This window comes from Urocampus carinirostris, chromosome 20, assembly GCF_059441175.1.
Source record: "Urocampus carinirostris isolate Australia breed hairy pipefish chromosome 20, RoL_Ucar_1.0, whole genome shotgun sequence".
In the NCBI taxonomy this organism is placed as follows: Eukaryota; Metazoa; Chordata; class Actinopteri; order Syngnathiformes; family Syngnathidae; genus Urocampus; species Urocampus carinirostris.
Genome location: NC_142368.1, coordinates 25,589,068 through 25,613,345, shown reverse-complemented (window position 1 = coordinate 25,613,345; position 24,278 = coordinate 25,589,068). Strand labels below are relative to the sequence as shown.

Genomic DNA, 24,278 nt, shown 5'->3' with positions numbered 1-24,278 from the left:
ACGCAAGCACGAGGAGAACATGCAAACTCCCCACAGGAGGTTCGATCTCATGACCTCAGAACCGTGCCGCACACGCGCTAACCACTGCGCCGCCGTGCTGCCTATTTTCAGGAAGTACTTCAGTTAATTGCAGCTTTTGATCTTATAAATTTCCAGTCGGCACAAAACAGCAAAAATAAAGTCTGTTAGGAAAATCTATATTTGTGAGTTTTTATGAACTCCTAATGACAACTTAGATATTGATTCACCGTCATCACTCCTACTTTGTGTCTCCCTTCTTTTTTTTTGTTTTTCCACTTTGTGTTCTGGTTGTGGGTTGAATGTGCGCAGCTGGATCTTCCAAATTTCGCTTACCCTGAGGGCTTCATAAGCTTACTTTCTGAATCCCCTTCTCTTCCTCCCTTCCTCACCCCATCAGAGGTAAGCTGCCCCACCCTCATAGCCCTTATCCCTTTGGTTAAGGCCTGTAAACACTAAAACCGCACCCCCTTTTTTGCTCTTTACTAACGACGGCAACAACTCGAATGTATTTTATCAACTGAAATATGGCTATTGATTCATAAATCGCCATATCAAGAGTAATATTTTTTGTCGGTAAATAATTATGAGAAAATTTCAATATGAATTACTTTTGTATTACTGTAATCTCTCGTTTAGTGAGGTTAATGGGGACCAGCACCCCCTGCGACATACAAAATTCCACGAAGTAGCGCCCTCGCCAAAACAGTGCAGTCCATTTCAGGCAGGCCACAATTGCATAATTCTGCAGCTCACAGACACCCCCCCGACCCCCCAAAAAGCGATCTTCAAACTACTCTTATCAGTAATAGACGACCAGGGATAACGGATTGTGGCCAAAACCGTGCATTCTGCCAGTCGCCCCTTGCAGCAATATGTGGTTGGGGATAATGGATTGTGGCTGCAAGAGAGCTGCAAAAAAGGGCGACCAGGCCTGCCAAAATTATGTTCTGCAGGGCCCTGCTTGCAGCAACATGCGATCGTGGATAATGAATAGAAGAATATTTTTCAAACCACGATGCACTGAGATTAAAATATACTATTTTATTGGAATTGTAGATCAACATTAACTTAAGTTGAAGTGTGGAACTTTAACCATTTTTTAAAGTGTATATTTATTATAATCAAATCCCAATTATACAAAAAATATAAATACAATTATATAAAAGGTAAACAAAATATTTTGACCAGATAATACTTTTACACAATTTCATATTTACTTTAATTCCAGAAACCAAATAAGGAGGGATTTTCTTGGATTTAAATGCATTAACTCAGGGGTCGGGAACCTTTTTGACTCAAAGAGCCATAAAAGCAAAAAATATTAATTTTATTTTGGGAAAGAGCCACACCATATATTATGAGACAAATTTACTAAATTGCTAAACCGGCGCCCCAGACAGAAGCTTAGTCTTCAGCACATTTATTTTTGATGATTTGATAAAAATTATGAAAAGAGAATAATGCCAGAGCCCCTGTCCCAAATTCAACAAACAGACCACTTTAAACTTGTCTCTTTCTTGCAATTACTCAAGATCGGTTAAACTCCTTTTGACCCTTTTTTTCATACATATTGGTTTCAAAACCAGATGCAAGCATTTATTTTGTAAAAACGTCACAACATTCTGAGAATAGGGAGCCTTATGTGCTTACCTTTGGCGAGAGATGGGAGGGAATGCTTGTACTTTTTGCATAGCTCCACCCATCCCTCCCACTCACCCAATCAAATGACTGAGTTCTCTTCCGGTGTTTTGGCGTATTTACAGTTCTGTGGATTCATCATAAAGTATCTGAACACTGAACACAGATTATAAAGTGAACTTTTAAATAAAGGATTCTTTAGCGTTGTACAGCCAAAACGAGTTTTTTCCCCCCTTTTTTTGTGTGACACCTTGACTGTAAATTGTAGTGAAAAATGTGCCCTATATATACTGCGAAGTGTTTCCTTCGCATTTAGCTTTGGTTTGGCTTTACGTGTACCTAAATAGGATAGACAATCCCGGTTTTGAACAAGATGGAGAAATTTTGCATGCAATCAAATTGGTCTCTGAGCCACAGATACTCATAGAAAGAGCCATATATGGCTTGCGAGCCATAGGTTCCCGACCCCTGCATTAACTGATACTGAATAACTTTAGGGTAGTATGATGGAATCGTTAAAAAAAAAAACTAAATTAAACATGATATTGATTTTTTATTTGTAGAAATACTAGCTAAATAAAAAAAGGATCTGCTCTTTCGAAGTAATGTCAAACTTGGACATCAAGTGTTATTTTCAATCGAGCAAAAAACTTACTCTTCAATTGTCTATGTTTGGATTTGCGTTAGTATCATTGAAGTTGTCAGGTACAACATTGTCGTACTTAATCAACTTTGGTTTAGCTGCTAGTATTGTTAGCATACGCCTTAAGGTTTTTAGTGTCCGAGACACTTTTGCCTGTGATTCTTTTCTTTCATAATCCATACACATTTTGTCTTTGTTTCTGAGGTTTTTGCATTGCAATTTAATCTAAGATTATTATTATTATTATTTTAGATTTTTCTATCGTGGTCGATTGAAAAAAAAATGGGGGGGAATAATAAAGCGAAAAAGAAAAAACGCCCCAAAACGAAAGATAATTAAAAATCAAACAAAAGAAGAAAAAAAGGGGAACCATTAAAAAAGAAGTAAAAAAAAAAAAAAAAAGCAAGGGAAAAAAGTCCCAAATAAAGAGAGAGAGGGGGGTAAGATAGTTTGAGGGTCTCTTTGATCAGTCTTGAGTTAAATCTAAATAAATTCCAAATATTCATGTATCCACTCACGACTGTGATTAAATGTAGTTAACTTAAATCTAAACGGCTGCTAATTTGACTTTTGCACTAGTGGCAGTTTTTTTATAGCTTGCCACTCCTTGCACATTTGATCTCTGCACTATTGTTACTTACAGTGTTATTACTTACAGTGTTATTGTTTACAATATAATGGTACTGTGTACCTGACTTGTTAACCTGACTGCCCATCTTGCACATCTGGTTAGCGTCTCTTCTTGCACTATCGGCACTATGGTAAATAACACAATACAGCTTTATTTATATCTGTACACTGAAGGACACTGAGGGAAACTGTGGGAGTCAGATCCATCGACATTTCGTTCTGTATACACGTGTACTAGAATGACAATAAAGTAGATCTGAATCTGAATCTGAATCTGAATATAGTTCTGTAATGTGCAACCGACTAAAAAAAAAAATCCCCCCCAAATGTTAGTATCATGCAACAAAGGGTACTTTTTAACAAATAGAAATTTTGTGTAAAAGCTATTGTAAATACAACAACATATGTGGGCAGCACAACATCTCCGATAGTACATTAGTCAATTCAATAAAATGGTAAAAAGAAATCGGCAATGCCGGAAACTCAGCAAAATTTCACTTGAATTCAGGTTTTGGACATATTTGCTAATGATTTGTTCGCCAAACTTGCGATTGATGTTGCTCAAGCGATGCTCACAGACTGTTTGAACGTTCAGACCCCTGAAGGATTACAGGGAACATTGGTCATCATCATTGCCATTTTCATCTTGTTGACGTGTGCTGTGTTGTGTTGATTTTTCTCTTTTTTTCTGCACTGACCTTTCCCATTCCCGATGCTTCTCCTAGTGTTTTTTTTTTTTGCTTTGTGTTTCTTATAGTCGCAAGACCCTCGCATGTATGATCAGGTCTATCGGTACTTAGACCTTCCCGGACAGGTATGTGACACATAGAAGCCATTGTTTGCCCTTTTGCTTTGTTTGTGTGTGCTTTCTGTTTGTGAATTAGCAGCTTTGTGTGGGTACGGAAGGCCGAAAACCTTTTAGTCATACTTTAATTTGGATATGTTTACCTAATCATCCGTTATGTTATCATGATACAAAATATTCACTTTGCCTTAATGTACAAGTGCACTCATTTAGAAATGTGTCAACAAAACCTGTTGTTATTTTTTGGATTGTCCAATTTAAACTTGCAGCTACAATTTACATCGCATCAGCTTCCTATGCTCACTGCTAATGCTTATTAAGAAACTCTACCATGACAATTATATTGTTGGAGCTCAAAGCACATTTTCAAAAAAACACATTTTATCCCTAATGAGAATTTATATTTTGTTTTAAAGTAAGCTATTTTTTTTGTTAACTTTGTAGAAAAATGCACCATAATTCTCATTTAATTACTCTTTTTTTTTTCTGTAGGGACTACGTATTAATGATCTTAATCTACTTTAACTCTCAAGTCAAACATTTTAAAGAGTCTTTAAAGACGTGTTAACTCCTCATTTAAAACTTAAATGCTGTAAACGGTTTTTAAATCTGCTTTATCTTTTGAAGTAAAGCTGTAAACAGTCTTTAAATCTGCTTTAACGTCCAAGTCATAGCTGCAAATCGTCTTTAAACCTCAGGATTAAAGCAGTAAAGTGTCTTAAAATTCGCTTTAACTCTGAGTTAATGTTGGAAAGCATCTTTAAATCTGCTTTAACTAAAGATATATAGCTTCTTCAAATCTTCTTTAGCTCTTAAGTTTGTTTTAAAGCTTTAAATCTTCTTTAACACTTGAGTTAAAGCTTTACACCTTTTTTCAAAGGTTAAAGCATATTTAAAAATAGCTTAAGAACTTTACACAGGAGTTAAAACAGATTTAAAGGAGCTTTGAAGTTTTAACTCAAAAGATAAAACAGCTTTAGAGCTTTACAATGGACTAAAAGCAGATTTAAAAAAGCCTTGTAGATGCAACTCAGTAATTGAGGCAGATTTAAAGAAGCTTTTCAGCCATAACTAATCAAAGCAGATTTAAAGAAGCTTCAAAGCTTGATATCTACTTCAACCTCTGTGTTAAAGACTTTCATTTCATCTGCTTTAATGACTGAGTTAAACCTGCAAAGTGTCTTAAAATCTGCTTTAATGCCTAAGTTAAAGCTTTAAAGCCGCTTTGATTCCACAGTTGAATATTCTTGAATTGCATTTGAAGCAGCTTTCAAGCTTTAACCCAACTGTGATGCTTTACCATTTGACAGTACTGAAGTATATTTTTGGAGTGGGAGACAATTTTTAAATCACAGCATTAGGCTATTGTTAGGGAAACAGGAAGTAAAGAATACTATAGTTTTGATGAAGAAATGTGGACTGACTTGTTTCTGGTGCTCATTGTAATTTTACGACCTAAATAGCAATGCTAACTGAAAAGCGAGCCCTCAAAAGCATTTCTTGTTTAGCCGTGATCCATACTTATTACGGTCAACTTGTACTCAAACGTCAACCGAGGTTAACCTGTTCACTTCTCTGACCTCGCCCTCCTTCCTCAACCTGAAAGCTTAAGGGGATTGATCGTCCGGCGGAGCCCGACAAGGTGCCGCGTGCGCCCCACGATCGCAAAAAGGAGTGGCAAAAGCTGGCGCTAGGCGCCGAATTGGCACAGGACCCAGGGGACGACAAACACAGAGAATCCAACGGTTCGGCCGGTTACCATGACAACAGGTATGTGCATAAGTCCCTCACCGTTTGATTATGAAAATTAAACAACGGTAGATGACCATATATGGTAATTAATTGGGTAAACATACACGTTTTGGCAGAAGATGATTTATTCTTGTAAGATTAGTAAAGGGGGGCAGTGTGTGTTACTTGACCACCTGATGTTGCTGTATTATGCCATGCAACAAAAATGAGTGCTAAAAAGCAGAATAAGGAATACAATCTACGGAGACTCAAAGTGACTATTACATGAGATTTCTGTTTTTTAAAAAGTATCTTTTGTTATGTAGTAATATTATTTGTGGATTTAGTTAGTTTATTGCACAATACAGAACTTTGTTCAAACACACTTTTTAGTTCCGCTTTGAGACTGGGAGGTCGGTGGTTCGCGCCCCGGCCGAGTCATTCCTAAGACTTAAAAAGTGGTCGGCGGCGCCCTCTGTTGGCTGCGGCTGCATCGGCTCGCTACAACGGGTCAGGTGCAATCGACATTTCGTTCTGTGTACATTGTTACACAGAATGACAATACAAGGAAATTATTATTATTATTATTATTATTATAGTTGCAGCTCAACGTTGGCAAAATATTGACCGTGACATTCAAATACTTTCCAAATTATCTGATTGGAATACAATGGCGTGCCTTTTTTCCTCCTTTTTTCTTTACCATTTTTTTCTTTCCATTTTTTCCATTTTTGTTTCTTCTTTCCTAGCTTTTTACTCTTTTTTTTCTTGCTTTTTTCCTTTTGTTCTTTAGTTTCCCTTATTCTTATTTTTTTACATCCTTTTCTATTTTTTATAGCTTTCAACTTTTTCTTTTTTTCTTCTTTTTTCCTGCTTTTTAAAAAAAATGTATCCTTTTTATTTATCTTTTATCACTTTTTTTGCTTTATTTTTTGCCACTTTTCAGTCACTTTAACTCAAGTATAAGTAAAAGTAGTCATCCAAATACTTACTTGAGAGTAAAAGTTAAAAAGTACTGAAAGAAATTACCTATGTACTGAGTAACTGTAGCAACGTTGTATTTATTGATCTTTTTAAAACAACCAATCAGATCATCAAATTATCAAAGTACATCAAATCAACAAATAATACATTTAATTTAAAAGTAGATTAAAATAATCAACGTAAATCCAAGTGCTTTAATAAACATCAAAATCAAATAAATAAATTAAGGACTTGTAGCACCAAGTAGCACAATTAAAGCCCCAAGCAGAACAACGAGCTAGCCCATGAACTCGAACAAAGTAAACATTGCATATTATAGCGGTTGTTTGGCACCCTTTTTAAGGGGAACATGCTTTTGATGTGAGGCCAGGGCTGCTCCTCCTATTCTCTATTTTCATAGTATTGCTAAGTGACATTTTCGATCTGTTCCATCCGTGAATAATTTCCCTGGTGCTAAAGTTGAATATGGTCACGTGACGGGGCCGCTACGTTTGATTGGTTAAACATGGTAGAGCCTGGCGGAGTTCCGCGTCAAAATAAATGCGCCTCGGTAGACAGACAGACGCGTACTCACATAGAGGGGATTTAGGTGACTAAGTAACAACTTTAATGTTGCCTAATGTAGCGGAGTAAACGTACCGTATTTTCTTCACAGATTTTCAAGTATAAGTAAAAGTATAGGGATTTCAAAATACTCCTAGATGTACAAAATTTCCAAAAACCTACTCAAGTAAATGTGACGGAGTAAATGTACTCCGTTACCACCCACCTCTGGAAAGGTCCCAAAGCTACTTTATCTAACAGTGAGATAATTTCATTAAACCACATTTGTCGCTCTAGCTTTAGTGATGAAAAATACCATAATAAGATTTTCTTAAAAGCGCGCATGCACGCTTGCATTTATTTACTCAATCTTGTGCTAAAATTGACTTAAAAATACAGCGCTAATAATATTGCACAAGGAGCCCACGTTGTTTTTGCCTGCATGCACTGTAATTCTGGCTGAATTTGCTTGTGAATTAGTTTTGCAATTTTGAGCCTGGATTTTAATGCGCAGCATAGCTTGTCCAGTGTGCTGATAAGGTCTGAGCACTGTGCAATTGCACACGCGCGTAGTTTAGAGGGAACATTGCTTTTGGTTGTAATTATATTATATGTCTACCTGTTTCGCTGCAATTTTTGTGTGCAAATGTGCTATATGAAGCATTTTTCACTGCTGTTCGCCTGAGTATGGAGTTCTTTGTATGATTAAAACAGCATTATATCCAAATTCTGTGCAAAAACATTTTAAATATCCCATAGGAATATTCTGAATGTCTCCTATGTAGTTGTAAATACCTAAATTGACATCATATATTAAAATCCTGCAAAGAAAGAAGATTCATGAGGACTATTATATAAAATCCGGCCGCCTGTTCGACATAATCTATTTTGGCGAAGCAGATCGGATAATTTACTGGGTGTGCACAGGGCACAGCTGTACATGGAGCACTTGGATGGACCCTTCTCTTTGGCAGCTTTGCCCTACAGCCAAATGAATGAACTGCTGAGCCGCGGCGACAGAATGTACTCACGGCCCAATGATCCTCCGCCGCCACCTCCACCTTTGGGAGAGAGCAAGCCGCCATCTGTCATCAGGTCCGAGAAAACGTTTTACTTAGTTGTAGTATCTTACCAGCTCGGTAGCCTAGATGGTAGGGCGCCCGCTCCGAGACTGGTAGGTCGATGGTTCAAGCCTCGCCCGAGTCATACCTAAGACTCACAACTTTGGTACTCATTGCCTCCCTGCTTGGCGCTGGGCATTAAGGGTTGGAATTGGGGGGTTTGGTCACCTAATGACTCCCAACACAGTAGTTGGGTCTAAAATGGCTGCACCCTGTTTGCCTGCGGCTGCATCGGCTCGCTACAGTTTAACTGTGCGGGTCAGGTGTATCGACATTTCGTTCTGTGTGCATGGTTACAAAGAATGACAATAAAAGTAAATTCTATTCTATTAAATATCATTATGGACCCAAAATTATTGGATCTGCTAATATTGTACACCCATGTTTTCTAAAATGTCAAATCTAAAAGGACAGTGTGTATTATTTAGCACCTCTTAGTGGTTATACTACATTAATTTAAAAAAATGATATGGATTTGAATAATAAGCAAAAATACATGATCTATCATTTTTTAAAATACTCGTAGGTAGGGCTGCACATTGATAACCGGTTCTTGGAATCGTTGGTAAAACTCCATTTCGGTTCCACTATCAATCCCGCCTGGGCTGCGCTGCTAACATAGCAAATGAACGAACCCCAATGTAGGGTCAGGTAATGTCATTACACCTGCTATTTGTTGTCGCTGCTCGACCAATCATATCAGCAGCAAAGATGTCGCCGTCTCGCTGTAAACGGTCAAAGGTGTGGCTGTATTTCACTCCAAAAGACGATGCAGGAATATGTTATACTTGCAAAAAAAGTAATCTCAGCTAAAGGGGCAACACTACCAACATGCTCAAACACCTCGCTGGACAATATGGCATTATACTCGTGTTTGAGGCACTTCGAAGACAGGAGGATAGTGTAGCCACAGCAGGTAAACAACCTAACTAGCCTGCTAACGGTTAGCTAGCTAGTTTTTGGTCGTGACACGAGGTTAATTTAGGTCCATTGTGTGTATCCAGCTGTCACTTCTGAATACATTTTTTTTATCCATGTAATTTAGATGACCCGATTGACAGTCAGAATCAGACTGGAGGTAGCCAGTGTGCAGCTGCAGGTACAGCGGCGGCCCCTCGTCCTACAGTCGAGCCCATTTTAAAATTATCTTTATATCAATAAATCCTTTTGTACTATATCTGTAGTCACATAGTACTTATTATTCTGCTGTGAGAATCGATAAGAGAATCAATAAGGAATTGGATCGATAAGCAGGGATCAATAAGGAATCTGAATCGCTAAAACCTTGTCAATACACAGTCCTACTCGTATGTAGGGCTGCTACTAACAATTATTTTTATAATTCATCAATATGGAAAACAAAAACATTTTTTATTTCCTCCTTTATCCAAATGTTGAAGTTTTAGAGAAATTATGCACAAAACAACAGAATATTTTATAATCTACAATAAAAAGAAAAATCAAACTGTTTGTCAAACAGCCAAATAATTTACAAATACACATACAAATGAATGCAAATATGTAATATGTTGCCAACGCCTTAATAATCAACTTTGATTGATTTTATTGATCCGTTGTTGCAGCCCTACCTGTAGGTTGAAATATTAGCATTTATTTTACATCTCGTGAGCATCACACTGAGGAAGCCTACAAAATTGTCTGACATCTTGCTGTTTTTAGTCTCTTGTCGTTTGTATTCTTCCTTGTGCTTTTTAGCATGGTTTCTCTGGTTGTTCAACACAATACAGTGAGATCTAGCGGTCAAATAATACTCCTTTAAGGACAGCTCCTATTTCATTTTAACGTTAAACGGGAAAAAGTAATAGATTTTTTCCCAAAAACAATATATCTTTAAAAAATATTTGTTGAATATAATTCATATGAAAATGAATGTAAAAAAACTTTCCCCCCCAAATTTTTTTTTCAAATATTGCAATTGATGTGCTAAAGGAAATTTTTCCTTTAGTTAGAATATTTCCTTAGTTTAATTTTGTTTTTAACGTTTTGCAAATGATGATTCAAAATGGAAAGACCCGAGTTGGAAGACATTATTTGACAATTTAAAGAATGTACCGTAAATTCCGGACTATAGAGCGCACCTGTTTATAAGCCGCACCCGCCACATTTTAAGAGGATAATCGCTTTTGTACTTACACAAGCCGCACCTGTATATAAGCCGCATGCGCCCACATTAAAACATGTGTCCCGCGATTGTAACTGAATATAAAGTACACAGTCCAAAAACCACAGCCGGCAAAATGAACGGAAAATGATACCAGTACTTAAGGTTTGATGCAGACCTGCAGAGTCCGGGTCCCGTTGAAAAAAATACAAAGAAAAAAAATGTATATTTCCAAAGGTAAGGGTGGGAAAAATATATATCCACTATTGTCCGCTGCGTCCACAAACACGTCTCACCTTTACTCCACTTCCTGTCAGCCCCCGTTGTTTTCAGCCCTTCTTTTTGATTCGCCCGTGGAAAACATATCAGAATAAGTCTCTAAAATAAATACATTACAAAAATATACAGTTGCAAATACATATTATACATGGTTACACATATTTACAAAGAAAGACGGTACACCGAGAGTGTTTTCAAAGCTTTAATAATAATATTATAACTTTCATCCCAAACCGTGCCTGTGAAGGGTAGCAAAACGCTACTAGCAACACGCTCGCAACACAGTAAACGGGTCTGTTAAAAAAACATAACGTACATTTAGAAACCACGGTAAACCGTCCTCATCTTCCTCCTTATAACTGACGCCATCAAAGTCATCTTCCTCAGTATCGGAAATAAACTTTGTCATATAGACGTCGTCCCACGCTCCCTTATTCAAAAACACGCTAGCAACACGCTCGCAAAGTAAAGTTTACGTGCAGTAGCTCTGTTTCCTTCTTTATCGGACTGTTCTATTGCGGTTAGCTTGAAAGCTGCGTCATGTGCCTTTCTATTTGCAATTTGCATGATGAGGATATGTCTACGCTAATTTAATTCGAGCACAAGCCAAAAAGTTGGAGTCTTCCTCGGCGCATATATTCCACCGGTCTAAATCTTACCTCTTGTACTCGAGCGCCGCCGGCGGCTGTTCGAAAAATTACATAAATTGGCCGCATCACTGAATAAGCCGCAGTGTTGAACGTTTGAGAAAAAAATTGCGGCTTATAGTCCAGAATTCAAGGTATATATTAAAGTTTCTACCTTCTAAAAAAAGTCCTTTAAAAGTGTGATTCAAAATGTTGTTAGTTTTTAATGTTAAATGAATCTTTGCAGATTTTATAGATTGAAAAAAAAAATAACGATGGTAATATTTTCAAATACTTTTTGTGAGGAATAGTTAATTTATACGTAATTTCTGGCTTGTAGCTAAAATATTTAAATTACATTTTTAACAAATTTTAATTTAATTGTAAGAAAACATTGTGTTAAATTGATATAACTGGGGAAGTTGATAATGTTTGCTTGTAAATAAATGCAATATACAAATATAAGAATACTTTAATACATTAAATATAATACATTAAAATTATTATTATTTTGTTCTCATTTTAAAGGACATTTTTGTACTTTTTTAACAGCTTTGATAAAAATGTGAATTTAAAAATGTTTTTTTTTTTTACAGTTGGAACCAATTTAAGACAATTCATAGAATTTAAAGCAAAAGAGATCATTTCGTGGATTTTTTCTGGGTTCTTAACAACAAAGTGGAGTGTGATTTTGACCCGAGGACAACAGGAGGGTTAAAAAGGTTTTAATGTAATATAAAAAAAAGGAAAAAAGAAAAAAAAAATACAACAAACGTTTTACTATAAAAAAGAAAAAGAAAACATGTTTAGTGCTATTGACTGCTTTTGACGTAAAAATATTAATGATCGAAAACTCTATTTTATTTTGTTCCCTTTAGCGGCTTCTCGGACAGCAGACCTCAGTCCCCAGCCCGCACAGGGGGTCTCAATTCCAACGCGCATCCTCCCCCGCCTCCGCCGCTCCCTCCTCCGCCTCCACCCCTCCCTTCAGGTTCGCGGAGCACGCCCCCGCCCCCGATTCCGCCTCTACCCGTGCATCAGCAGCCACTGGCCATCCCCCCTCCCCCGGTTCCCCTTCAGATCGCGCCGGGTGTGCTCCACCCGGCCCCCCCTCCGGTGGCACCCCCTCTTCACTCTTCCCCGGCCCGCCTCCCTTGCGGAGCCTTGTCGGGCGCCGCCCTGCCTCCTCCGCCTGTCCCTCCACCTTTGCCCCTGGGCGGGGCGCAGACCGCCTCACCCTGTCCGGCTTTCCCTTCCGCGGGGGGCTCAGCTACTCCGCCCCCTCACACCAACCTGCATGAAATGGTGAACAAGAGGCACCACCCTGCCAATTTGCCGCCCATCAGCGATGCCCGCAGTGTCCTGCTGGAGGCCATTCGAAAAGGTATGTCTGAAAGTGTGCACAAGATGCTTTCATCAATTCATTATTAGACCTGCAACGAAGGACTATAATAATGGTCGACTAGTCCCTGGTTATTAAAAGGATTAGTCGAAAATTGTAGCATTTTAAATGTTTTCCTAAATTTAGTATGAAGTTGATTTTGTAGCAAAAAATAATGAACAATAAAATGGGTACAATGAAAAAAAACAAAAAACTATAAGACAATTAAGAACAGTGCTCGGTCATTAGACATCATTCCATTAATTAGGGTTCGTACAGGAGCTTGAAATCTTTGAAAATGCTTGAATATTAATGTTGTGTTTTCAAGGTCAGGAAAATGCAGGAGTTTTGATGAAGTGCTTGAAAATGCTTGAAATTGTTGCCATTGTCATGTTTCTTGTCAGTCTGCCTAAAGACCATGCAATAAATGAAAAAAGAAAAGGAGTGAGTGAAAATGACACTGACATGCCTGCGTTGGTAGCTTGTCATTATGTCGTCATGTAAAACGTCACTCCCTACTGGTCACACCCAAGAGAACATATATATTTACAAAACCATCTCTTTTGGCTCGGCTCACAAACAGCTCCTCAGATTTTTCTTTTACTGGTATGTTATCAATATTATTAAAACATTTTGCACCAAATTGTTTAGTAAATAGTAATCTCCTGTTTTGCAGTAGATCCCCGAAAAAACAATAATGATAATGAAAATATTCACAGATCTACAATTTATTTTTATAAAACTCAACACAATTTTTGTTTTTTACACACTGAACAGAAATAAAGTCGAACAAAAAATACAAAATCCCTGAAAACACAAAACAATAAAATAAAAAGTAAAAATATTAACTCTTCAGCTCTACTAATGAATCATTAGTAATGATACAAGGGTGCCTCTGGTTATCAGTGTGTGAGTATTTGTGTAAATGGGTCTATGTGATGCAAATTGTAAAGAGCTTTGAGAGGTCTTCAGAGACTTGAAAAGCGCTATATAAATGCAGGCAAAAAATCAGCACAAAGATTGAATGCACTCGGCTTTGGAGCAATCAATATCATTAAATTAAGTCCAAATTTGGCTCATTTTTCAGCTTTTTATTCATAAAATACTTTTTCTTTATTTGTCTTCCGTATTGAACACCTATAGAGCCCTTTACGTGTTTGTAAACAATTGTGAAGCTGTACGTGCATTGTTGAAGGAGAGTGGCAGAATTCATGTCAGTTTATAGTAGCCCATCGACACAAAAATACAGTGGATCATAGTTAGGAACAGCACAAAATAGCACAAGGTATGTGCTTTTAGTTATCAAAGACAATAAAAAAACCCTTTTGATAGGCGCTACATTTCTTCCTTTGAAGGTACTGGAGAAATTGAAAAATTGGCAATGAAACGCTTGAAATATGCTTGAATTTGGCTATGGAAAAGGTGTACAAACCCTGTTCTATTCGTGTAGAGACGCCTCTCTCTGTTGGAAAAACTTGTCTGACTATTTCTACCATGGATTTTTGTCGACAACTAATCCCTGCTCCCAACTACAAAGTTGACCATATTTGTCTTTTCAGGCATCCAGCTTCGAAAAGTGGAAGAACAGCGCGAGCAGGAGGCCAAACACGAGCGGGTGGGCAATGATGTGGCCACCATCCTGTCCCGCCGCATCGCCGTCGAGTACTCGGACTCGGAAGACGAATCGGAATTTGACGAAGGCGACTGGATGGAATGAAGCGGACCCACGGCCGCTTGTCGTCCTTATTGTCTTGCTTATTCGTTGTCTCTCGTGTTCCTCGTCGCTGTCGTCTTTTTTGTGGTCCGAGACGTCGTCCTGCTCCGTTTCTGCGCTGCCACGCGAATTATTGGGATTTTTACATGGTTTTCCCCTCAGAATCCTATTGTTTTTGCCTTGCTTGCAATGCTTAAAAGAAGGGGGCTGGGCAGCTAAAGCCAGAGAATTTTGTCTGGCGTATTTTAGGTAACAGCCCCTTCCCCCAAGCCCAAAAAATATACTTGTTTAACAATGGCACAAGTGTTAAACACGTGGCTGGATCAGGCCCGCCAAGGTTTTGAATCCGTCCCGCAGGACAACACTGAGCCAGACGCAAGAGAAAAACAAGCAGCAGTTTTAAATATGTCCACGCGATGTGGCCCAAGCCAGGCGCCAATCGCAAAGCATCTAGAACTGTATTTGTTTCTCTCTTTCTCTTTTCTTTCTCTTTTACTTTTTTACTTCACATTTTTTTCTATATCTTTCTTATTCTCCTTTTGTTCTTTCTCACCCTCACTCTTTTCTAGTTCTCTCTTTTTTCTAGTTCTCTTACTCTTTTTTTCACTCCCTCTTTCCTACGCTCACTCTGGTTTTTCGATCTCATTTTTCTCTTCTTACTTTTCTTTATTTCCTTCTCTCTTCTATTTTTCTCTTTCTTTTCCGTTTCCCCCTGTATTGTACTCTGTCTTTCTATATGTGCTCTCTCTCTCTCTCTCTCTGTCCTATTCTATCCATCCCTATCTCACTCTGTCTCCCTTGTTTTCTCTCATTTTATCTTTGAGTCTCTTTTCTTGTCATTCTCTCCTCTCTTTCCCTTAAACTTACTAGCTTTCGTGAGATTTTTTTTTCTAGCATGTGGCCCCCTGCTAAAATGAGTTTAACACCCCTGATCCATGGTTTTTAAGGGCTCGAGAACTCTATTCACTAGTTATTTCTACAATTTGAATAGGCATCTTTCCATTGGAGCGCTTCAGTGTTGGCCAATTTTGTATGCACAAGAGACTGGCTTCTGTGAGATTTTTTTTCTAGCACGTGGGCGCCAGAACTAAGAGGAGCTAAATAATACACACCGGGCTAAAAGGGACAATTATTTTTTTTACAGTAAAAGTGTCTTCATTATTACTCTTTAATAAATCCGCAGATTTGGTTCATCATCAGATCTTTTCTTATATTTTTTTTTCCTGAAACAGATTATTTTAAATTGTAGGAATTAAATTATATTGTAAAATTAAATTGTTAAAACTTATGTTTCTTTGAATTGTAGTTACTGCGGTGTCCAACAGCAGAAAAAGAACGTTGATTATTTTTCAAACTAAAAAAGGGCATCATAGGGCCAAAACATTAAAATTGTTACTGATGGCTTCATTTGAAAAACAAAAACAAAAAAACGCACTTTAATCACCAAATTTTGTCATACGAGGCTCTTAAACAAATCAAATTCTAGTCAGAAAAATGTTTATAAATTTTATTCTGCACGAAGATAATAAGTAAAAAAAAAAAAAAAAAAAAAAAAACAATGCCAAATTAGTGACTGAAATGATAAGGACTTAGAGGATTTCGCTTTATTCCCAAATGACTTTAATTGCTTGAATGAACAAAGTAATTAATATTGCACCTGTTTTTCCAGCGCATTATTTGAGAACATAGAAAACAGTTTGATATTTGTGTTTTATTTGATAACATTTCACTTTTTATAACTGAGACTTTATTTATGGAAGGCACATATTTTTTTTAACGTCATACAGACTTAAAATTTGCTCAATTCCAGACTTGCTTTTGGACGGTTTATTTTTTCATGTTTTCATAGTTAGAGCTTTAACTCAAGTTAAAATAATGTGACTCCAGTTAGAGCACTCAAGATAGTTTTGCTTAAACTTTTCAACCACAAAGTGAGAATAATGAAAATATAATAATCTTACCCAAGTTAAGCATCAGTGTTGCTTTGATTTGGTGAGTTAAAGCAGCTTTGAGTGAACTCAAATTAAAGCTCTAATTTTAACAGATATAGTTTTTGAGAACATTATCAAAGTTCACTTGAGCGTCAGAAATAAAAAAAAATATATTAATAGTGGAAAGGTCTAGAAACATTTGGAAATGTTGCCCAGCCCCACTTGAAAAGGGAACAAATCAGGCATGGTGCATTTTACACATTTTCTGGATTTTTGTTTGGTTTTGCCTAGGGAACAATTTGTGCGTCATTGTGTTGTGCATCCCCGACTTGCTGAGCTTGCGGTCCGAAAAGTGGCCAGCTTTTGTGTCACCCCACCCGGAAAGATAAAACCTGTCAGTAGAGGTAAGAGCAGGCCTAAACGAATTCCAGCCCGACCCAGGCCCTCAAGTATTAAAGCCCGAATAAGCTCGAGCCTGACCAATTAATTTGATTTGAGGGACCGAGCCTATTGAAAACCAAAATTGTCATATTTTATTTGTGAGGACTCTGGAGGAGGAGGGGTGTTTTTCGCCAATCATATTGTGTGACTGTCTTGAAAATGATTGAAATTGTTGCCATAGCAGTCTGACTCTATAAACTACACAATAAGTGGAGAAAAAACAAAAAAAATGCGTGAAAATGACGCCGACACGCCTGCTCTGGTGGCTGGTCATTATGATGTTGTCATGTCAAGCATCACCGCCCCCTACTGTTCGCAACTATTTACAAGCTCTTTTGGCCTCCCAAAATGCTCTTAAGATTATTGTTTTTTTTTTCTAATTATATATCATCAATAATAAAACATTATGCACCAAATTATTTACTAATTAGTAATTTAATATGTTTTGTAGGGGATCCCTGAAAAATAAATGAACTATAAATTAAAATATTCACAGTTCTACAAGAAAATTGTTAAATACAAAACAATTGTAGCTCTTTGAACACTGACCAGATTTCCATTCAAACAACATAAAATCCCTGAAAATGTAAAATAATGAAATAGAAATAAAAAATAACTTTAGCGCTATAAATAAATCATAAACTATTTGCAATTCTATTTTAACCAATTTAGACACAAATCCTCTTTAAACACGCAGAAAACATTACGTCAAACAAAAAGCAAAAGATAAACATATTGAAAGATTAAATGCACTCTGCTTCAGAGCAATCAATAAAATGAGTCTAAATTTGGCTTAGCTTTTTTACATGCAGTTGGTTTTTTGTCTTAGTATTGAATTCAAATACAACTCAACACTCATAGAGTCCTTTCTGGGTTTGTAAACAAGTGTGATGTTGCCATGCTGCGCAAACATTGTTGAGACAGAATTTATGTCAGTTTATAGCAGTCATTTAATGGAAAAAAAATTGAGGATCATAGATAGGAACATTTTAATTAATCACAAAGTATGTGCTTGCAGCAAGATAGCGACTTTATTTTACTCATCAAAGTCAACCAAAAAAAATATTCTGATCAGCGATGGATTTCTTCCTTTAAAAAAAAAAAAACAAAGATTTGCCTCGAAAGTGCTTAAAAGTGCTTGATTTTGGCCATGAAAAAGATAAACGAATCCTGTGATTGTCATTTTAGCCCCCTCCCGAGTTTTCGCCGGGGCTTGAGCCTAAGATCTTACCTCTACCTGTAGTTTCACCTTTTCATCATCTTCCGCTTGCTACTTTGTACTTTCCATGTACGGCAGGTGCACCGACAACGAAGGCAGCTCCCACAACACACTCAAAAACACACCGATGCCCCTTGACTGTAACGAGAGGCCTTAGCTCGTTTCTTCGGCAGCAACCTGCGCGAGTCGTTTTATGTCATTCAAAAGACAGCAGAAAAAAAGAAGAGAACTCGTCAGCCATTGTTTTTGTCTGTCCGTATTTCTTTCATTTGCCTTATTGTCAAAACGCGTCATTGAGTTGATGAATGTATTGTGCCGTTACTACTTAACTTGCCTGCGCTTGTATGGATTTTGCCGTTTCTTTGTTGGCAGGGTTTGAAGGAAACAAAAAACGATAGATCACTATCATGTAACTTATGTCATTGTTAAAAGTTTGCTTGAATGAATAAAAATCTAATGTTATGTTTAAAATCTTTGCGTGGGATAAAGACTGCAGAAACTTGTAAAAGGGACGGTGAGTATTATTTAGCTCCTCTTAGTTCTGGCGCCCACATGCTAGAAAAAAAATCTCACGGAAGCCAGACAGGTAGATTAACGAGAGAGAGGGGGAAAAGAAAAAGATAAAAAAATAGAGAGAAATAGAGGGAAAGGGGGGGGGGGTGGCTAGGAAAGAGGAATAAAAATAAAGAGAAGTAAAAAGAAAGGGAAACAAAGTGAGAGAGATAAAAAATGAGAGAAGAGAAAAAAGGGAGAGAAAAAGCTCAGTGTGAGAAAATGAGAGAAAAAGAGTGAAAAAGATAGAGAGAAAAATGGAAAAGGGTGGAAGGGAGGGTGAGAAAGAAAGAGAAAAGAAGAAAGAAAAAGAGTAAAAAAGAGAGAAAGTGAGAAAAGAAGCAAAAGGAGAGTCAGAAAGAGAAAGGTAAGAAATAAAATAATAAACTGATGGAAAAGATAGAGAGAAAAGGAAATTGATAAATGAAGAGAGGGAAATGACATACATAGAAAAGAGAAAGAAAGAAAACAAAAACGAATAGGTAAAGGAAGAGTGAGAAACAGAACAAAATACACAGTGAAAAATAAAATTGAATAAGGAGGAAGAGAGAGAGAGACAAATACATCTCCAGTTGCTTTGCGTGGGGCGTCTGGCTCCAGTGGCATCAAGTGGACTTACCTAAAAGTGCAAATTTTTATCTTGCGCTTCTCTTGCGTTGCCTCGCGGAGTGGATTAAAACGCTTGGCGGCCCTAATCCGGCCCCCTGGCCGCATGTTTGACATTTGTGTCCGACTAGTACAAACGTCATTAAAAAACATGAATTTCAATAATAAGCAAAGATACACATCACATGAATAGTCGAGTAATACGCATTTATTTGACATATTATGAGCCTCACCTAGACATAATCGGCGACCTGGGGAGAAATGTGAAGGGGACTGGAAAATGAGGTAAAGCTGCCATCTTTTGAGGAAAAGAAGGACTGCAGACACCGAACCATGAAAAAATCAGTGCAGACATTTAAGACTGAGAGCACTGCTGACACCTATGATAGTGATGTGCAATTACATTACCACATCTAGTGGTCAAATACACCTTGTCCCTTTAAATACCAATGGGTTAAGAAAATAAAACTTTTTGGTTTGAAATACAAACAACAAATTTATGTAGCAAACACACAAAAAAATTGAATTAAGGTACTGTGATTGATTTACCCCGAGAACTTGGAAAATGTGCAGAAATCATAACCAAAAATGTATCTATTTTATGCTAAAAAGTGAGCAAGTTTATTACAAAACAAACTTTCAAAAAATGTACTTTTTTGTAAAATCACACAAGGAGTTTTTTTTTTAAATTAAAACAAATACACATGAAACGGGTCATTTTGTTTTAATTATTGCCCATAGGACAGTGTTTCTTTCATAACACACAACCTAAAAAATAGTACATTCTATAAAAAAAACAACAAACATCGGGTCATTCTTTTTACCTTACAACATTATCCGGTCTCAGGAGCTCAAAAACCTGCCCACTCGGAAAAAAAAGACATGAAATCTTGAAAATACATTAAAGTGATGCCAAAGTTCTGTCCAAAAGCCTACTTTATTTGGTGGTAATGTAGAGGTTGAAAAAAATGACCCTTTCAGATTTAAGATAGTACCAAACCAAGATAACACAATTAACTATTTTTAGACCGAAATCTATGTTGGATGACTAAACACAACTCAATTTTAGACATCCATTTTTTGGATAAATTATTGTCTTGAATGGACTGGGACAGATTTGGCCCATAATCAGGGTTCCCCTGAGGTTCTAAAAACTTGAAGAAGTCTTAAGTTTGAGCCACCGAGCGGATGCCTTTCCAGCAGCTCCCCTGTTATCTCTCAATTTTTGTGATTTTTTTGTTTTATTGTCTGCTTCTGTCTTCCGTGTTTTTCTTCCCGTTTTGACAACTACACTATGGGTTACTTTCTATCCTATGGACATGGGTTTTAGCGCACAAAAATGCGTTTATTCAAGGAATAAACTCCCTGCCCTGAAGAATTGTCGTGCCGGCGTGATGAAGGGGCCTATCGTGGAAGTAATCATGGTAAATGTGAACTCGCTATCCAAATAAGACCAACGAGTGCTGGTGGAAAACATCGAAGTGCACAGGGAGCGCAGTTGCTGTGTTTTGCGGAAACGTTGCTCACGTTTAGCATTCCGGACGCTAACATGTAGCCACCCAGAGCTATCCGGCTTCAGCGCCGCTATACAGAGACACAGAGACACGAAAGCCTGCGGGAATCGGAGAGGAGGCGGACTTGCTAACACAAGGTGGTGTATCCCTGGACACAAAGAAAAGATTTCCATCTGCCGCAGGGATGTCGAACTTTTAGACTAGCGTGTGACGTCATCCACTCCGCTACAAGCACCCCTAGGGCATCATGTTAATCTGTTAATAAACACCAGGGTAGACTGCTGGAAGTGTGAATTTCCCTACGGGGATGAATAAAGTATCTATCTATCTATCTATCTATCTATCTATCTAAATATGATAATTGCAAATCAAGGCCTTGAAAAGTTCTTAAATTTTGTCTAAAAGTCTTAAATTTAACTCACAGATGCCTTAATCTTGTACTAGTCTTATCTGCAAGATAGAGCTGATAACAAAAGTATGGAAAATTGTGTCATAAAAATATTTTTCATTTTCTCAAACTTTATCGACCTTTGACCGGTAAATTCAATGCGTGGGTGGGGATATCCGAATTTCCGTTTTCAAAACTGCAGTATTACCTTAGAGCCATTTGCTTAACCAGCCCGTTTTTGGGGGTGTTCAAGCACCCCCAAATTCAACCCTAGCAAGCCTAAAAACTATAGCATTTTAAAAACTCTCTTTTACTTAATAAAGGACACAATAGGCACGGTAAATATAATCAAAAAACCCTAGCTGAAATATTAGATAAGGTAAAGCAAAACAAAAATGTGAACAACGCAACGTGGTAAATATTTCATTCCCTTTAAAAGGCTCAGTCTGTTTAATTTCTTCCACTGCTCTCGCCCTGTCCCTGCCCTTCTTTGGCTCGGCCAGTGTCACTTGCGACGGAGCGGCAGAGTCTGTGGAGGCTCCGGTGTGTTACGTTGAGATTATGTTATTATGGAAGCCCAAGGGTGGAATTATTCAACTCTTTTTAAAAAAAAAACAACGACCTTTTAATAAAAGAGAAAAAAAAGATAAAAATGCAAAATATTTCAATTAAAACATTATCATACAGGTATATGATTTTTTCACTTTAAGTGAAATGGAAAAAAAAATGTTTATTAACCAGTCAGACACTGAACCTAAAATGGCCCCTGCTTGCAGCTTTACGTACAGTCAGTCTCTGACCCGCTGTCGTCATCAAAGGGACTTGGAATGGGAGCTGTTACATGTTCCAGTTTTATGTTGTTTTTCTTAGTTATTGTGAGTGACTTTTTTTGCATTATTTCATAAATGTATGCCACAATAGGTGCGAGATACGGTTAGTCTAAAATTACATTGGGTGTGGTCTTGAAAAGGTCTTAAAATCTTACATTTGAATGGAAAAAAAAATCTGGGGGAACCCTGATAATCCAACATCCAAAAGACGTTCGGTGGGTAAAAACCATAAGTGAAACTTGATCCCAGATTAATATTTAAACAAGAAAAATATTAAGAAATTATCCATCGTGACACCAATTTTAGTCTTTTATCACCAAAATTGTTCTTACTGAAAATAACTAATAACTAAATAAATTCAGAGCTTTGAAAGAGTGTCTTTAAATTTCACTTAAAGCAGTGCTTCTCTATGATTTTCTCTCACGTCCCCCCCTCAGAAGAAGAAAAACCTATAAAAAAGGCAGTAGCTCAGGAGGTAGAGCGCTCGTCTTGGGATCAAGGGATCCCAGTTCGAATGCCGGCTCGGAGTGTCCTTGGGTAAGACACTGAACCCCTAATACCCCCAATAAGCAGGTTAGCGTCTTACATGGCTGCAATACAAGGCCGCTATTGGGAAATGTGGAGCACATTGTAAAGCGCTTTGGGAAGTCATTGACTTGAAAAGCGCTATATACAATCGTTTTATCAGTGGGATTTTGGTGTAATTAATTGACAGCTTTATTAATTTGGCCTCATGCTGTTCGCTGCCAACATTTTTAAACATAACAAGCACACCCGTATTTCCTCGTCTAACCCAGTGGTCGCAATGAAGCATTTATTTTCCTCATTATCTTTGCCTGTCATCTCATTACCAAAAATATTTCATGGGGTCAATGGAGGGTTTTTAACACTTCATACTCATTCTCTCATCTATGTCTGTGAACAGCACGGATGCTTTGCCAGTGAGTACACACCCTGCCATAAAAGCACCACTGCCCCCGGCGAAGCAATTTGCCCTCCCAGGGGTGCAGACCCCACTATTTGAGAACAACTGACTCAGTGATTTAGGATAATTCAACACTGTTCAGGAGTGTCACCAATTGTAAACATCACATTTCACTTGGTTAGCAGAAACAGTATCACTACACCCAGTTTTTACTCATTTATTTCTAACCACTGTATAACATACTCGGACCGTTATACACAGGAGCCTCCAGGGACTTTGCCGCTATGCCGCAAGTGACACTAGCCAAGCCCAAAGAGCAGCAGGTAGGAAGCCAAGAGTGATGCATAGGAATCAAAGTATTTTCTGACCCTGCGTTGTTCACGTTTTTGTCTCAATTTACTTTTCTATTTTTTTCTTAACGCTTTTCATCATATTCAAGCCTATTCTATCCTTTATTATGGAAACAAGACTTTTATAAATGCTATAATTTTGGGGGGTGTTTCGTTTGAATTTATGGGGTGCTTAAGCCCCCCCCCCCCAAAAAAAAACGATTGCGCCATGCTTTCTATTAGTCACAGAACGTGTAGTGTTTCTCCCCAAAATCATGCAGATATGTTTCAAAATATTCCATACGCCATTTGACCGAGTGACCTCATATCCCCTATAGCCGTGACGCCAACAAATGACAAAAACGATAAAATCGATGGCAGGTCCCGTTGAAAAACAGACGGCAATTGAAGTAATAAGCAAATGCATAGCACTCATTTTTGCTTGAAGTAATTGCTTGCCGTGTCGCTTGGGGACTTCTATTTGTCTGCTTTGATCATCAAAAGCTGCTTGGGGTAGGTTTACATGCCGTCGTGTATAGCGTGCGTTCTTTTTTTGCCTCTGCCTCCCTTGAAGGTATGTGATGTGAATTTTCCTTTTGTCTTTTCGCCACGTGTTTTGCAATTAATATAATATTGTCTCACTGATTTCCCCCGGCTGGTTTTGTTTTTGTTGCCGTAATTGTTTTTTGTTGTTGTTGGCTACTGGTGATTCTGGCTGCATACTGCATGCTTTCGGTGGGCCAGCCTCTCGCTCTTCCACCAATCAGTCCCGGTTAGCCATTTTAATTAGCCGGCTAGCATGCCGTGTCCTGACTGGTTTAGTCCCTGTCAGCGCTCTGTGTTATTTTTGCCAGTTTAAGCCATTTGGGTCTGCTGCCCATTTCTTGCCACACCTGCCACACAACGCCTAGGCATTTTCCACAAAAACTGCCCAAACTTAGCATAAAACATGTGTAACCTCTTCGACTAATTAACGTGTAAACCAATATGGTGACTGGCTTGCTAGGGTGATGGTGTTTTTCACATGAGGTCACAGCACAGGAAGTCAAAGACAAGACGGACTGTCTTCAAAATGCATTATCTCAGAAAATAACTGGAATATACGGTACCAGTGACGTATATATATATATATATCATCTCATTAGCTGCACCGCTTACCCTCAGTAGGGTCGCGGGGGTGCTGGAGCCCATCCCAGCAATCTTCGGGCAGGGGACACCCTGAACTGGTTGCCAGCCAATCGCAGGGCACACAGGGACAGACAACTCGGTCGCTCATTCACACCTAGGGACAATTTGGACCAGCCA

General features: G+C 38.0%; 1 protein-coding gene across 3 annotated transcripts in view; it reads left to right on the top strand.

Moving 5' to 3' along the window:
• The window catches only part of wasf1 (WASP family member 1), a 60,983-nt gene extending 46,276 nt beyond the window's left edge, over nucleotides 1-14,707 (top strand). Inside the window, exons 6-11 of one of the 3 annotated variants that reach the window (XM_088325185.1) lie at nucleotides 331-420; nucleotides 3,690-3,746; nucleotides 5,344-5,507; nucleotides 7,923-8,090; nucleotides 12,022-12,527; nucleotides 14,084-14,707. In XM_088325185.1, the coding sequence (XP_088181311.1) occupies nucleotides 331-420; nucleotides 3,690-3,746; nucleotides 5,344-5,507; nucleotides 7,923-8,090; nucleotides 12,022-12,527; nucleotides 14,084-14,241 (1,143 nt within the window). In that variant the 3' untranslated portion in view covers nucleotides 14,242-14,707. The remainder of the gene's footprint in view (nucleotides 1-330; nucleotides 421-3,689; nucleotides 3,747-5,343; nucleotides 5,508-7,922; nucleotides 8,091-12,021; nucleotides 12,528-14,083) is intronic. The other 2 variants (XM_088325183.1, XM_088325184.1) reach the window with 2 other exon arrangements.
• The last annotated feature ends 9,571 nt before the right edge of the window (nucleotides 14,708-24,278 follow it).